This window comes from Camellia sinensis, chromosome 5 (genome assembly GCF_055761805.1).
Source record: "Camellia sinensis isolate YWXY chromosome 5, ASM5576180v1, whole genome shotgun sequence".
Taxonomy (NCBI): Eukaryota; Viridiplantae; Streptophyta; class Magnoliopsida; order Ericales; family Theaceae; genus Camellia; species Camellia sinensis.
Window position 1 is genome coordinate 56,797,990 of NC_138965.1, and position 17,121 is coordinate 56,815,110.

Here is a 17,121-nt window from a genome sequence, read left to right on the forward strand (position 1 = left end):
TTTGATCCATGATGGACAATTGTAAATATTATGTATATCAATATAGAAACAGACACGGAAAATAAGAAAGAGTAACTATTTTTTGTTCTTTAATCATCATCAATTTAAAAAATAGGAAGACGATTTATCCTTTTTTGATAATAAGGAAGACAATTTATTTATATTTATATAGGACTTGAAAGCAGATATATTAGTTTTGAGTGTTCAATTCCAAAAATAAAGAAATAATTGGTTTATATTAGACTCTTCATGACTTTTAAAAAATATAATAAATTTAAAAAGGTAAAATTGAGATTAAAAAAAATAAATAAAAAACATTCACACTTTTATAATAGTAGTAGATAATAGATATATGCAGGGTGCGCAGTGCGATTCGGATTGTTTAGAGTAAAATTATAAATTGAATGATGGATTAGCAAATTGACGGATCAGTAAATTGTGATTTGAGCGATTTTGGACGGATTAACAGATTGAAAAATATTCTATCCAATTATCATGTATTTGCATAATATATAACACTAATTTACATAATATTTTTTATATATGTATAACATAAATTAATTTTACATAATATTTTTCATATATATAACTATTAATTTGTAATAAATTTCATATCATAAATTTCTTTCACACTTATTTTTATTTTAATATTTTATTAGGAATTAAAATATATATATATATATATATATATTAATTATAACAAATGTGGAACTGTTTCAAAAACAAATTATAAATTTTAAAATCTAATTTGTAATTAACGAATAAAGCATACACGATTTTAAAGAATTGGATAATATTTTACACAGCCATATATATATACTAGCGGTTGGGCACACACCATGTGTGTGCAAATTAAATAAATAGGAATAAAAGAAAATGATAATGAAATTAATATTATAATGTGTAGTTAGTTTAAGTGGTATGAGTCCTCATACTTAAACTCATGGTCATGGGTTCAAGTCTTACCCATCTCTTTTTTTAACTTTTTTTAAAAAAATAAAAAATACTGCCACATGGCATGAGGAGAGTAAAGCAAGCTTCAGGACACCATATTATGTGTTCACTTTATAATATTACTAGTGGGTGGCACACACGATGTGTGTGCAATTTAAATAAGTATGAATAAAAAAAATAATAATAAAATTAACATTGTAATGTGTACTTAGCTTAAGTAGTATGAGTCTTCGTACTTAAACCCATGGTCATGGGTTCAAGCCTTGCCAATCTCTTTGTTTAACTTTTTTTTTAAAAATAAAACATACTGCCACATGGCATGAGGAGAGTAAAGCAAGTTTCAGGACACCATATTATGTGTTCACTTTATAATAGTACTAGCGGTGAGGGCACACGCGATACGTGTGCAATTTAAATAAATAGGAATAAAAGAAAATAAAAATGAAATTAATATTATAATGTGTACTTAGCTTAAGTGGTATGAGTCCTCATACTTAAACCCATAGTCATGGGTTCAAGCCTTACCCATCTCTTTGTTTAACTTTTTAAAAAAAAATAAAAAATACTGCCACATGGCATGAGGTGAGTAAAGCTTCAGGACACCATAAGAGGTCGCCTCAGGACACCATAAGAGGTGTTCACTTTATAAAGATATAGATAGATAATAGATAATAGTATAGATAGATATGTAAAATTGTTTTCCCCTATGTGACTCATTGCTCTATCTTTCTCTACCGTCAGCTCACTCTCGCGCTCGGCTATGGATCTCTCTCTCTCTCTCTCTCTCTCTCACAGCTTTTGTTTAATATTGGAAGGGCATTAATTTCTTCTCCAATTGATTTTCTCTGTCTCGTCTCTGGTGATTCAGGTATCTTTCTGTTATTTATGTTTCTCCTTTTCTTGACTGTTTTTCATTTAATTAGCCGAGTTTGAATTGTTTGTGTGTAATTTATGATTAATTCATGATTAGAGCTTTTATTTTCAGTTTTAAATGGCTTTGTGTATGGATTATTATACTATGTTGATTGCTTGAGGATGTAGATGTAGATGTAGACACTACAGGAAATATTAGATTTGGCGGCGTATTTTTAACGGCGTTTTTAAAAACGCTACTGTTTGTAATATTTAATGGCGTTTCATAAGCGTCGCATTTTTCTCTAATCAAAACGGCGCCGTTTCATGAATAGAAGACGTTTATCAACGCCTTGAAATGGTTTTGTCCCGCACGCTCCTCTCCCTGTTTCACCTTTATTTTGAATCTGACTCTGACTCTCACTCTCACTCTCACTCTCACTCTCGCTCTCTCTCTCTCTCTCTCAAAATCGAAATCGTTTCGGATCGGTGATCTTACATCGGTGATTCATCAGAAATCTTTCAAAATCGAAGTCAGAGCTTCGAAGATCTTACATCTCCTCTCCCTGTTTCACCTTTATTTTGAATCTGACTCTCACTCGCCCTCTCGCTCTCTCTCTCTCTCTCTCTCTCTCAAAATCGAAATCGTTTCGGATCGGTGATCTTACATCGGTGATTCATCAGAAATCTTTCAAAATCGAAGTCAGAGCTTCGAAGATCTTACATCGGTGATTCATCAGAACCATTTCGAAGTTCTCTCTCAAAATCGATTCAGATCGGTGAATCGATTCGGATCGGTGAGCTACTCTCTCTCTCTCTCTCTGTTGTACAGGTGCCATAATGTAGCGAGTAGTGACAGCAAACTCCTGCTGAGAGTAGACAATGTGAATGTTGCTCTTGGATTTGAGGAATATAAGATTCTTGTGACAGATGATAACCTTTAATTTGTAGCACCGAATGGCCATTTTATCTAATTTTAAGGGCCATGAATGTTATAAGCTTAAAAGCAATCAAAGACACAAAGATTACTTAACACAACATAATGGAAAGAAGTTAAAACCGAACATCTGATGGATTTTTTAATTTTTTATATCGTCATTGACATCATTTTTGCTACTACATTGAATACTTTTGTTAGATTTACCTTCTCTAAATACGTCTAAACCTTTCAGATGCTGAGGGATTGATTTTTTGTTTTTCCTTATTGAATTATAAGTTTGTCTCTCTATTGAGAACTACTGTTTTTAGTATAAATTTCTGCTACTTGGCTGAACCTTTGCTAAATACATTAGTGTTGTTGTTGTTCCTATTTTAGCATTTTAGCCAAATCTGCTAATGCATGAACATCTTTATTATATTCAGAAGTGTGTAGATTTTTTTCCTAATTGATGGTAATTGTTTAGTAATCAAGTAACATGAAGTTCATATAGGAGATAGAATTTTCTTGCAATGAAATTAAGAAAATTAGTGCTTCATTAGGTTAGTTGGAATAACAAAACTTCAGAGTTTAGACACATTAATTATACAAGTGGGACTTGCTTGTGCCACACATATTCTTTTCCCCCCTTCCATTGTGGCTTTGTGAGAAGAAATTTGAGATAGTAATGATGTTTAGTATGGTTTGTGGTCAAACAGAACTGGACAGTGATTACTGAAATTTGAACTCATCGTAGTGCTGTTAATTGTTTTGGTAGCTATCTTTAAGTTCAAGTTCTGGAAGACAAAATGAGAAATGGATTGACCAATGGCCATTCCTAGTAATCTAAAAAATCAGTGAATCAGTTGGTTGTAGTCAAAATTTTCTGCATGATTTTAGAGAGAATCGTTTTGATTTTGCAGAGAAAAGTTTAAAATCATGGAGACCCATTAGATCTGTGCTTGTTTATCATGTCTACGGAAGCATCAACAAAACAAGACTGTGATTCATACACAACTCATACTGTGATTCATACACAACTCATACTGTTTGCTAGTTAGTTCAGTCAGTGATTCATACACAACTCATACCGTTTCCTAGCTCATTTCTGTGTTGCAGAGAATTGAATATTTATCATTTTCACATTATGATGTAATTTGATCAAGTTGGAAATTATATTGACTGAATAAAATAATAGGAAGGCTTTTAGCATCCTAACAACAGTTAATCTTGAAATTATTAATTCTCTCTCTCTCTGCCTCTTTGTGTGTTTCTCTCTGTATTGGTTTCATCATATCAGCCACAAATTTGAAGCATTATTTACAGATTTCAATTTACAGATAATTTAGATTCCATCACTTTTGGGATTGGTCGCACAATCATCTCTGTTTGTTTGCTGAGAAAAACAAAGGAATGAAATCAAAAGGAGGTTGATCTGTTTTGGTTATAATTTGGTTTTCAAGCGCAGTGTACTTTGTTATTATACAAAAAATTTGAGACTTAATTGGTTGACTAGGAAAATAGTTTTCACATTTCAAACCCTGTAGTCCTGTAGAGAATAAAACCAGCCCTTGAAATTGCCTTGGAATGCCATAACAATTGAACCCAGCTAACTCAAGATGATCACAAGTTTCAAAGCCGAAGCAACAGTGATCTTATCTTTAAAAGGATGCAGCCCACTTAAGCCTATCGTTTGTAGAAAATTTAGCTGAAATGTGAATAGCACTTAATTCCTAATTTTCGTAAGCTGAATTGCATTTGCAGATGGCCATCTCAATGTACCATTATCAGTAATAACACTTAACTATTGCAGCATATGACAAACTGAATCATTGGTTACTTTTCTCCATCTCTCTAGCGGCTGTAGAAGATGCCAGTAATTGAAACCAAAATGGAAATGGAAAGTGGATAATGAGGTCACCCTCATGGTCTTTGTCACGAGCTCTCCTTTAAATTGGTCCACCTAGGCAATGAAACATTCCACACGCACCATGTCCTTATCTCCTCTCAGAAGAAAGCACCCAAAAATGAGGCCACATGTGCTTGATTAAATTGCTGAGATTGTCGATATTTGACATGATGTCTGCTTTTATTGAAAAATTGAATACAATATAATAATTATAAAATCAATTTTTCATATGAGCAATTCTTGAATCTCTATACCTTAATTACACTTCTATGCCTTGAAAAAAATAGCAGTTGTGTTATTGTTTTCTACAGAGATTGAATCAACACAAGATTGCTCTGGTTCATACATAATAATATATGGCCTTAACTTTCTTGTTGTACTGATCAATGCAGCGCAACATCCAACAGCATTCTAGATTGAGCAATTGACTCAGAGGATGCTCAACATAAATATTTTCTTAGGCTTGTAAGGAAAGCTTATTTTTTTTGTTGACATGAAATGTATGTTTCTAGGAAGGATGGTGAACAATGTTATGTTATTGTTGCAGGAGCATGTTGAAGGGTATCATGAACTATCAGCAAAGACAAAAATCTTCTTTTCCATAGCAATTGCAAAATGGGATACGGAAATATATGTAAAGGTGGATGATGATGTTCATATCAATTTGGGTATGTGCTTCCCCGCCACTCTTTTTTATTTTTATTTTTTTTTATAAATTTTGCCCTCACCATTATTTAGAAATTATGTATTAGTTTAAGAGTTAGTGCGCAGTTTACTTTTTAATTTTCTAGTAGGTCCTACAAAAATTTCATTTGCAATATCAAGTCTAAACTGCTTATGTTGCCCATGTGCTTTTCCTTTTCACACTTGATATGCTGAAGTGTGAATGCTATAGTTTTCCCTTTCTATGAAGTATAGATACGGATACGGGACACATGCATAAGATATTAGATACATCAAATTGATAAATTATGAAAAAAAGTAGGGAAGTATCTAATACATATCCACAAGTATCCGATGTTTTCATTCATGAATTGCAACATATCTCTCTCACACTCTGAAATTGCAATTAATTTTAAGCACTGCTTAAAGCATGAATTTGGCCTGAATCCCCAAGTTTCAGTGATGCTCACATGCCTCCATCGGCTATTTATTCAGGTATGTATTTTGTTTCCTGACTTTTATTGCATTTTTGATATTTGTTGATGTCTTTTATTTTCTTGAATGGTTGCTTTTGAGAATTTCATATCAATAAATATTGCAGATTTTGGTATTTTTTCCATGCTATATACCATCTTGAGTTTTAATTTAATGTTATCATTCTTTGAAATATCCTAATTTAGAAAATATTGAAATTGCAAAGCTCTTGTTGAAGTTGAGAGATTGCTAACATTGTCTGAGAATAGGGAGATACATGATGTAGAGAATGCAAACTAGAAAGTGAAAGTGAAAGATTGCTAATTTAGACATGACCTCTGGGCTCTTCCTAGGATTACGAGTAGAAAACAAATTGACTCTCTGTGCTCATTGAATACAACACTTGCTCATTCTTTAATGAGTACCCATTATCATTTTCTTTGATGCCCTGTTTGTTTGAAGTCACAAGTATGTGAGCTAACAATGCCCTTCCTCACTCTTCATTATGATTTCGAACTAAAATGAGACTTTTCATTATGATTTTAGAAATATTTTAAATCTCTAGCTTTAGATTCCTAAATTAATCTCAAGTGATATATCATAAGTCATGTGACTTCAAAGTTTCATTAAAGTATACTTATCTAATGGATATTTACCGTTTCGTTAAAGTATTTATCTAATGAATATTTACCATGTCATTGGGAGTTTAAAATTGAAGGTCCAAAATGGGAGGTATCATTACTGTAATCGTTAAATTTGGTCACAAATCGGGGCAGTTAAATGTCTTTATCACAATCCAAAGAAAAGTAAATTTCGATGGATTTGAGGCACACTTCAGATTACGGAAATGTCATGGCATTTTGGGTAATTTTCCACAAATGGAAGGGTATGTTCATCCTTAACGTTCCTTGTCCTTCTATAAATAGATTTTGCAAGTATTTTCAGATTTGTGTTTCGCTCTGATCCGCTGTCCGACTCCTTCTCGGACACAATCTCTTCGGTACTCATCTCTCTCTCTCTCTCTCTCTCTCTCTCTCTCTCTCTTATATATATATATATATATTTATGTCTATATATAAATCATCATATCAATTGTGATTGTTCGTGCAATTCTAATCATAAATTGTTCTTCGTTTGTGTTCAGTTTCAATAATTTGATACAAGTTTGATCGATCGATCGATCGATTTGGTTTTCTCCGATTTCATTATGAGTGTATCTATGACTTGTTTGTCCAACTGTTTCGGCTCGGTCATAAGGGCTTTTCTGAATTCTTGTCAAGCATATTCGACAAGTCCTATGAGATGAAAACTTATCAATAATAGTTAATTGAAAAATCAACTAGACACAAACCTAATTCGCCTTAATTTGGATATAATGTTTTCTTTTATACTCGAATTGTATCTTCACACATTACAGCTTGAGATTTTTACCTCTTTTAAATATGGGATAATTGAACCGAAAAAGAATTAGAAAAGAAAAGGAAGACATCTTTAGATGGCGGTTGAATGGAATTGTCTTGAAGATGTCCTTTTCCCATTAAGTGTCTTGGTGCTTTGTCACGTAGGATGTTGACATTTAATTTTTCTTTCATCAGATCCTTAGCTGTTGAGATGGCGTCAACAGCTGGAACCACAGGATGGTTAAGAGGAAAAGTTAAAGCTGTTCCTTCTGGTGATAGTTTGGTGATAATGGGGAGCACCAAGGCGGAATTACTCTGTCATCCCTTATTGCCCCTAGATTGGTTAGTCTATTTAACTAGCATTACATGTTTCATATTTTGTACATTTTCTTTATCAAATTTTTATTTCTTTATTATTCATCCCTCCCCCCCATTTACATTCTAGGCTCGTAGAGGCGGTATTGACGAGTCATTTGCCTGGGAGAGCAGAGAGTATTTAAGGAAGCTTTGTATAGGAAAGGTGCTCATTTAAATGCCTTTAGCTATGATTGCAACATATCAGTTTTCTAATGAACGAGTTGGAATTATCGCATCTTACCCAATTTATCTTTTTGAATAGGATGTCACTTTCAGAGTGGATTATACTGTACCAGCCATAGGGCGAGAATTCGGCTCAGTTTTCCTCGGCGATAAGAATGTCTCATTGATGGTTGTTGCTGGAGGCTGGGCAAAGGTTATATCACTTTTTTCTTTGGTGCATACATTTCCAACGTTGGATTTGTTCTGTATGTATGGGCATTAGCTAAATCTGATGCTTGCAGGTTAGGGAGCAGGGTCAACAGAAAGGAGAAGCTAGTCCTTTCTTAGCGGAACTGCTACACCTTGAAGAGCAAGCCAAACAACAAGGGTTAGGACGTTGGAGCAGGGTGAGTCTAAGTCCTTTACTGCTGTTTATTTGTTTATTTTATTCTTATATTTGTTTTAGGATGTTGGAGTAGGGTTAGTTTACAAAATTAACGAAGGCGTGGATCAGTTGTATCTAATATTTAACATTTAAAAGAATTTTGTCTCTTCTTTCGATAGGCTAAAATTGCTTGTCTTAAATGAAGCCAGAATGTTGATTGCTACAATTAACTTCATTGATTTAGGCATGCAAGCGATGTCTAGAAAATTAAATTTCTATTTGCATAATGTCGTTTGGAAGACTAATAGAGAATAAATAATCTGCATTTTATAATTTAGTCCATCCATTTTAATCCTAAATATCCTTATACTTTTATCAGAATTATGTTTTAGTCCCTCTATTTCAATCCCTTTGTCAATTCTCCGAAAGAACATTATAGGCTATGTCCAATTGCTAATTGACTTGAAATGTAGGGAGTTAATTGGGACAGTTAAAATACACAGGTGCAAAGTGAACCAAATTTTTGCTAGTGGACAGTTGGACAATGAAACAGTACATAAGAGAAATTACAGAACATCATCACTTGCATCGAAACCATACAACGCCAGACCATTTTTCACATATTTGGAGCTGACTAGGCCACACAACCCATTTCAATGGTAGTAAATACATACTAATTGGCTAACAATGCCTGTGATTGCTTCTCATAGCTAAATCCTAATCCTTTTGCCTTGGACTCATCAGCACACCAAACAAAAATCCCATGAAGTTCTTGCTGATTCTTGAGCCTACTGCAAGCGGAAAAAAACCCATTTTCCGGTGACAACCCACCGCTTCCATCACTGATGAAGCTCACCAAGACCTTCCCTCCATTGTAATTAGAGCTCTGAGTCTGAAAATAGGCCATAAACTGAGAAACATTGGTACTCTGATCATAAGCATAAAATTGGAAATTGACATAGTCTATGAGATTGCCATAGCTCTTCCACAAGGCCAAGTAATGACTCTGAACTTGATCATCATCAAATGGAGCTATAGAAGCAAAAGAGATGAGTCCATTTTCTTTCATTTTGGTTATAAGCTGTCCAATGCTCTCTGCAAAGGTGTTTGGATCGGTGTTGTTGAAGTGTTCATAGTCGATGTCAATGCCATCTAAGTTGTACTGTTTGATGATTTGTGTGAGTGAAGCGATGGAATTGGAAACCCATGAATCTACTGAGGTGGGACTGAAATAGGCTTTGGAATCTCCCACACTGTCTCCTCCTAAGCTCAGAGCCACTTTGACATTGGAGTGCTGGTTTTTTATGGAGGAAACTTGAGACGGGCTGAGATTATCGGTATCCCAAAAGATGTTGAATTGGCCATTGGTGGGAGAGGGAGAAGAGGTGGCGGTGTAGTCGATGGCAAAGGCGAGGATGAAGTGGAATTCAATGTTGGGATTTATGGGCACATCTGAGAATTTGACATTTTTGAACTCTGCTCCTATGTATTCTCGGAAGAGGCCTGAGTTTGACGATTGGATTGGTGGGAGGAACAAGACAGATTGAAGAATGAAGAGGGTGGTGATCAGAAGAAGCTTGTTTATCTCCATAGTTGATGATAGAGTAGGTCTGTTGGTGGTTCTGTTGAAGTTGAAAGCTCTGAGGATAAGCCATTTTAAGGAGATGAGGAAATGAAAATTAATTCGTCTAGGAACTGATTTATTTATTTATTTTTACATACACACGTACCAAAAAAAAAAAAAAAAAAAGATAAATTGGGTTGATTTGTTAGAGTGATTTATGGATAAATTGGGTTGATTTGTTGAAACTTTACTCATTAAATGCCATCATTTATGGATACTTCTCTCTCTCTCTCTCTCTCTCTCTTTCTATACATATATATATATATATATATATATATTATTTTGTGTAGTTCTCTAAATCCAACATGTGTTTTCCTCTGCTCACCTAGATTATACGTCTTGGTAAGTGATATGTTTTCTTTCTTTAATAGTCTTGAGAGGTGTCAGTATTTTGCTGAATCACCATTGATTAATCCTGTTGCAGGTGATTTTGGACTTGCTAAGATGTTGCCATCAGATGATCTTGCATCCTCTGTAAGTCTTGTGGTTAACTGGTTCATTTTTCAAGTTTCAACATTTGCATTAGTTTTATTGTTCAAGATTTCTTTTTCGTAACTCAGGTTGTAGGAACTCCAAGTTATATGTGCCCTGAGCTTCTTGCTGACATACCTTATGGCTCTAAGTCAGACATTTGGTCCTTGGGTAAGTGTATACACAAATGTCACATAAATACATATATAAGTTATAATGCAATCATGAATGCAAGTTGCAACTTGGCATATTTTTGATGCCTATGAAAATTTAGATTTTTCCTTGTGAGGAATTGTGTTCTTATTTGTATATTGTGGCCTTTAATTAGTGTCTTAATCTAATCCTTGCTCTATTTTTGTTTTCCAGTCAGGCCCTCATCAAAAGCATGCTGCGGAGAAAACCCAGAACTTCGGCCGAGTTTATTTCCTATTCTTTATTCTTTTTTTAACACTTTCCGAAAATGTTTTACGTAGGAGAAACATTAATATAAGCAGACGAATGATTTGCCATTGCCTTAGATAATCTAAATGATTCCTAATTCATTAATTAGGACTCAGCTAGTTGTGGTTGTTCTAGCTAATATATTGCCATTCATAGTCATCGGCATAAGCCTTTTCTAGTAAGTTTCTCTAATAATTTTAAATCCCTGTAATGTATCTTCCAAAATTCGAAGCCAAGACATTTTTAAGGTACTTATTGGTTTTATGTTTCAATTGGATTTAACTTTTGTGGCTTTGTATATAAGGTAGTAATTTTTTGATTGAGAATTGTGAATTCAATTTTTTGATATGTTATTTTGTGGAAAAATTAATGCTATATTAAATTGAATCGGAAAGTGAATTAATACTATATTTGTTATTTGAATGGGAGTTATTATTTCATATTAGTGTTATTTAGTTTTATTATTGGTGTTCTTTTAGTTTAATCACATAAAATTAGCACAATTTCAAAACCAAAAAAAAAAAGAAAGATAAGACGGCGTTTTTCAAATGCCACTATAACGGTTGGAATTTTTAAAATTAAAAAAACCTATGAAGGCGTTTTAAAAACGTCGCTAAAATCATACTGACGTCACAGTATTGTTAGGGCAGGGTATTTGGCGGCGTTTTTAAAAACGCCGCCTATACTAATACAGCGACGTTTTCCAAACGCCATAAAGTTATAGCGACGGCCGCGTCATCGGCGTTTGGTATTAAACGTCACAAAAAGAATTGGCGACGTTTTTGGTACCTATAGCGGCGTTTTTTAAACGCCGCTAAAAGCCTAATTTCCAGCAGTGAGATGTAGGATGTAGATGTAGATGTAGATGTAGATGTAGATGTAGATGGTGGCAGTGGCTTTTGCCTAAGTGGAAATACTGCTAGGAGTTATTCTTACAACTTTTCCTTTTACACAAGACACCCCTTTCAGCTTTCAGCTTTATACTTTCTTAATTAATACCACATATAAATATGTGGAGACTGGAGTGGAGAGACATCCTTTTACACACAGAGAAAGAGAAGGAATAGAGCTATATTTCCTGGAACATGGATTGCTCCGGTACGTGGAACGGGAAGGGGAAGGGGAAAGTAGTATCTCACATAATCTAAATTGTGGTATGGCAGGAGTAGGCTTCTTTACACTACAAGAATTGAAGGTACTTCAGTCTAGAGAAATTTTTTTAACTTTTAAACATCTAATAAAATGTAGTTTTTTTAAAAAAAATAAAATAAAAATAAATAATCATATAGCAACACATTTCTATGAGCATTATAACCTATGTTTGACGTTTTGTCATTTCAAAATTTCACTCACCTTATATTTTAATTATTTATTTTTTAAGCTCATAAGGGAATTATAAGGAAATATATTGGGAAAAACCTATGGGATCGCTTTGGATTGCTAAGTTTATAGTTTTGGAACGAAAGTGTATCATGCTTTGGAACATGAATTCCAAAATGTAATTCGCTAGGCTATCAATGTTTTCTAGTAACACTAGAATAGAACTGATGCAGGACAGTGCTGTGAGGGCTGTTCTGGGGCTGAAAGTGCTGAAATTTAAGAAAGAAACAAAGGAGGAGAGGAAGATAGATTTAGGAATCATTCCTAGAATCTCTTAGGCATCACACCTAGGGTTTGATTGCCCCACCCACTGCCAATGCCTTGTTTTTTTTTTTGGCATCCCCAATACATTAGTGCTATTAGTGGTCTTTTTTTTAGTGGTATGAATCATTGTTGATTGAATTAATAGCATTACATGACTTCATATAGAATTAAGAGACTTCCTATACCAACTAGAACAAAAAAAGGAAACTATTATAATATCTTTGACTTTTAAAACTAATGTTAGATCAAATATGAAACATAAATAAAACATAAATAAAACCTAATTAAATAACTTGACCCACAAAATGATCCATGGGTGACCCGTGTAACCATGTCTAGAAATTATGAAATTACCAAAATACCCTAAATAATAATAATAATAATAATAATAGAACATGACTCATAAGCCTAAGACAAAACTATCCACGGGCCCAAATGAGTTGCTCATCATCCAATGCATGCCAAATCCAACTTGGGCTTAGAGGCATCTCTTCCTCATCTCCTGTAGGCTGCTGTTACTTGCCTCCATCGAGAACCCTAACCCTCAATTGTTACTCCTTTCAATTTGTGTTATCAATAGAATAGGAAAAATTATTATCTTACTCTTTCAGTTATATTATTTGTCAACAGTTCCTGTTGCACCGGAAAATTGATTTTTATCATGCCTTAGTTTTAAAAATTATCAATTGTCTAGCTTTTGACTTAACATGCATTGCGAGAAGTTTAACAATTAAAATTAAATAAATAAATAAATAAAATTATGACATTCTAATTTTTTATTGTCATATCATCAACAACTTGACAGTGCACTTTGACATGCTTCATCATCTCATGTAACTTGAAGTTTGCAGTAATCGTGGGTTGATATCACAAAAAGAATCCTCATGGCTTTAAGTGGTAAACTTCATTTTTTTTATTTGAGCATTAACTAGATCATCACATGGCTGCATGAGCTGTAGCTTTGTACTGTCCCTTTGCGTTCAACTTACACTTTTGTTTTTGCTTTTTTATGGTTCATGTTACTAGGAGGGTTTAATGAGCCACTCGAGAGAGTTTTTTTTTTTTGTTTTTTGATTGGCACCGGGGTGTCTGGATCAAAGCCCTACCCGACCAATCCTCAGGGGTGCACAAGCCCTCGGCAAGGAGTTTCCCGAGCCATGCAAGAGAGTTTTGCACTCTCCAACATCTGTTTATGCAGAGTTGATGCTTATGCTGCTTGATGATTTCAACAAATCTTAGGGCTGATCTCTGAAACTTTCTTGGTAGCAACTCCTTTGATGCTTTGTAAACACCAAGGAGAAAGGACAAGAAGAAAGCTAAATGACTATAAGGAGAATGAAGAGAACTTGAATTTTAGTTCTGTATGAGAGAGCAGAATCTGGATCAGTGTGGCTTCAAATTAAGCTCGGTGAGCCAAATAGATTGGTTGGGGAAAGGAATATATGAGAGAGAGCTCTAACCAATCTGACTGGATCACTCCTCTTTCTAATTTGAACCTCTGACCAATATTATTTCTTGTCATAGTTTGACCCTAACAAATAGCTAAATGTAACCTTACCTGTAGATCTTGGATGTAGAAAACTCATTCGACAAATAATATCCTGTCCTCCCACTAGATTTAAACTCTGGTCTTGAACTCATTATTCTGTCCAAAAAGGAAACCAGATTACTTATTAAACTCTTCCATCACAGTCAGTCTAGATAAGTAATATGTGAAATTGCTATTTGCAACTCTTAATGTAGTCTAACCTTATCGACCTCCTATTTACCTTGTTTCACAAGCGGAAATAATTATAATTCAAAATTTAAGTACATTGGTACCAGGGTGCATTAATGATTATTTATTAATCTGTGTGGGTATGAAAAAGCAATAAGCCAGCGGGTGGTAACATGAGAGAGAAATGCTTCTGCACTTGTTTGATAACACGAGGCTATGGAAATAAGTGAGTTGTTACTCTGTCTCACCGCTAGTTAAGATCCAAAGACATCTTTATCTTTGAAACTTAAAAGTTCATTGGTTTTCTTCCTTTTGAACAGCAGATCTGATGGCATATCTTTCACAAAATTTATCTTCATGTTATAAGAAGCAGGAATTTGGTAAAACAGTATTATGAATTCATGCCATCTAGTCAATCTTAACCATCCCTGTTTTGAAGTAGATAACACCACAAGGGCTGACATATTTAGGAGACACTGATGGAGACAGTGATACACAATTCTTATTTTCTTCTACCGTACTATCTATTTCAACATTTGTTTCACCCTTCCATTTTTCTAGTTCCTCCAGTTGCGACTGAAAAATAAGGGGGCTGGGGGCAGAGGTGCATATGGAACCCTCTGATTTGTTAGCTTACGAGCTTTGGGAGAGACAGCGAAAATTAGTCTCCTAGTTTTTGGCTAGTGATGTGAATCTTTGAGATCAAAATGACAATTTTTTCAGCTGTTGATTTCACTTATCACAGTAAGGCCCATCTTCTTTCTTCTAATCCTACTCTCTTTTCTTCTCCTCAGTTCATTCTTTCTGAGAAGGGGTCAGGGTTTTCTTGCTGCTAGAAGGGATTTGGTTTCAGAAAGGAGGGCTAGTTATGGAGATGGGAAGACAATGGTATGGATTGTCAAGAATAATATGCTTAAGCACATGTGTACATATATAGGCACAGGTTTATCAAGAATAGTATGGTTAAGCACATGTGAGCTGCACTTAAATAATTGTGTTGTTAAACTACTAACTATGGAGTCCTTTTCTTAATAAGCAACCTTTATGATTTTGCAGGTCATTTAACTTGGAAAATGCTTTGGAATCTCACACAAAGGACATGCATAGTGCTGGAAAATAAATGGATTTAAAGAGAGAGCTTCTTATGAATCCTGATTGGAAAATCTACGCTTAGTCTATTAGGTACTTTTTTGTAACACTAAACTTTGTTGTCTAGTAACTTCTTATATTTGAAGCGTTAATGTCAATTTGGTATGAATATAATACGGTATAAGGTTTTGCCATTGGATTGTCCATTGATCATTGTATTCACTCTGTCTATTAATATGGCAATTCCCTCAGTAGTACTTGTTCACTATTTGCCAGTTTGAGAGAGGTGGAATATCTAGTGTGCTATATGCTCTACTAAGATCACTTGGGCCAGTTGTTACTAGATTGCATTCTATGGATTAAGGTTGCAATCTTTTGATTACAACAATTTGTAGTTCACTAAACAGTTTCCTATTTTTGTGGCAACGTTATGTATTTTTTCTTTGTAATATTTCTAAATCAAAAAAGTCATAACCACAAACATAATGCGCAAATTTATTTTTGAACTACAAATTAAAAGGCATATTTAAGATTATAGTGTAATTTATCAAAAAATATATATATATATATATATATATTTAAGATTATAGTGTAAAATTTAATATTAATATATGTTTTGTTGCAAGTTTTGTTGAGGGAGTAGTTGACATAATCAAGCGGGTGCCGTTGAAAGCCAAACTGAGAATATGCTCCTCTTTTTTGTTTTGTTAAATAATTATTTATTTATTTTTGAGGACTTATATTTTTTAGTGTTTTGTATAAACACTTTTAAGAATGATTGATGGGTATTTGTTTTGCATGTATGGAAGCTTATATTTTGCTTGCACACGTATAAATTATATATATATACTAGTGTTCTACCCATTGAATCCAATGGTTATGTTTGAAATTGTTTTATGTATATGTGGTTTTAATGTATTACATATTTCTCAGTAAATCACTTTTAAATTTAGAAGCCAAACATTATTAAATTAAGTTTGAAAATATTATATTAGCAAGTGAATCAATTTTATTTTTTAAAATACAATCATAATATTGTATTTGGTAAGTAATTAAAAGTAATTTTTGACAATTTGACGTAATTAAAAGTGATGACATTAATTTTGTAAATTTAAATTCATTTTAATTTAAATTTGATATTAAATCTTGCCAAAGTTAAACAGATATATAAATGCTCTAATGGTTACAGTTTTCCAAAGACGATACTTGGTTACAACAAAAGTAAGTTTGAAACTCAATACAAATAAAGCCCTAAGCTTGTACAAAGTAATTACAACAATAACAAATAGAAGCTCTTGGCTCCAAGTCCTCCCAAGCTATGGTCTTGGCGGAGGCATATTATCAACACCTAAAAATGGTTTTCCACTTAGAGTGAGCCAAAACCCAGTAGAGATACTCTGACACAGTGTATGAATCTTAACAAAGTTATAAGGTGAATGCATATGCAATGCTCGTGTCAAAATGTTTTACATCTCTTTCCAAAAACCATGCAATGTCTGATTATATCACAATTCATGAAAACCACTTTCTTTGCAATAGAAAACAGGGCAGTGGATACAACTCTGGGAATTTCTAGGTACGTGTTTGCAAGTAGGCTATACAAGCACTACCAATTGCTATTTTTACTGATATTAACCGGAAGGCTCGGCACCTAGCCGTGCGGGTTTCTGGACTTTCACTAAAGATACACAGGCCAACAATAATACCACAACCACACCCCTTACCCAGATTCACTAGAGTATTCACCCATTTTTCTCAAAAAAAAAATATACATTTCTAATGTGTTAAGTATGCACAATGCTCAATACAAATATATGAGAAATTAGTTTCAATTCTCTTAATTCTAATGCAATTTTTATAACAATCATAACTATCATCCACCGATAGTCCAAAACAGATATCTCTAAACAGATAGATAATTTTCAATAAATATAAACTTTCTAAAATTTCAAGATGGGAGTGATAATGTATATTCAACTCCACCATCATCATCATCATCATCATTCCAATTTCATAAAACCCAACATAATTTTCATTTCCTCCTTACAAAATCAAGTATTCAC

The 17,121-nt window shown here is 33.8% G+C and overlaps 1 protein-coding gene, 2 long non-coding RNA genes and 1 pseudogene across 4 annotated transcripts; 3 read left to right on the forward strand and 1 right to left on the reverse strand.

Moving 5' to 3' along the window:
- Positions 1–1,650: 1,650 nt before the first annotated feature.
- On the forward strand, positions 1,651–15,360 carry LOC145790645 (uncharacterized). The gene is made up of 3 exons (XR_014329538.1): positions 1,651–1,822; positions 14,764–14,857; positions 15,026–15,360. It is a non-coding gene; the product is annotated as an uncharacterized LOC145790645 (long non-coding RNA).
- On the forward strand, positions 2,014–5,348 carry LOC145790646 (uncharacterized). Its single transcript, XR_014329539.1, has 3 exons — positions 2,014–2,603; positions 5,024–5,096; positions 5,179–5,348. It is a non-coding gene; the product is annotated as an uncharacterized LOC145790646 (long non-coding RNA).
- On the forward strand, positions 7,264–10,880 carry LOC114286446 (ribonuclease TUDOR 2-like). The gene is made up of 8 exons (XM_082868099.1): positions 7,264–7,329; positions 7,448–7,510; positions 7,614–7,688; positions 7,788–7,901; positions 7,990–8,094; positions 10,121–10,170; positions 10,257–10,338; positions 10,534–10,880. The coding sequence occupies exons 1-7, from the start codon at positions 7,264–7,266 to the stop codon at positions 10,261–10,263; spliced, it is 480 nt and encodes a 159-aa protein (XP_082724225.1). The 3' UTR covers positions 10,264–10,338; positions 10,534–10,880.
- LOC114272720 (chitinase 2 pseudogene) lies at positions 8,584–9,858 on the reverse strand (annotated as a pseudogene). The gene has a single exon (XR_014329537.1). The product of XR_014329537.1 is annotated as a chitinase 2 pseudogene (transcript).
- Positions 15,361–17,121: the final 1,761 nt, after the last annotated feature.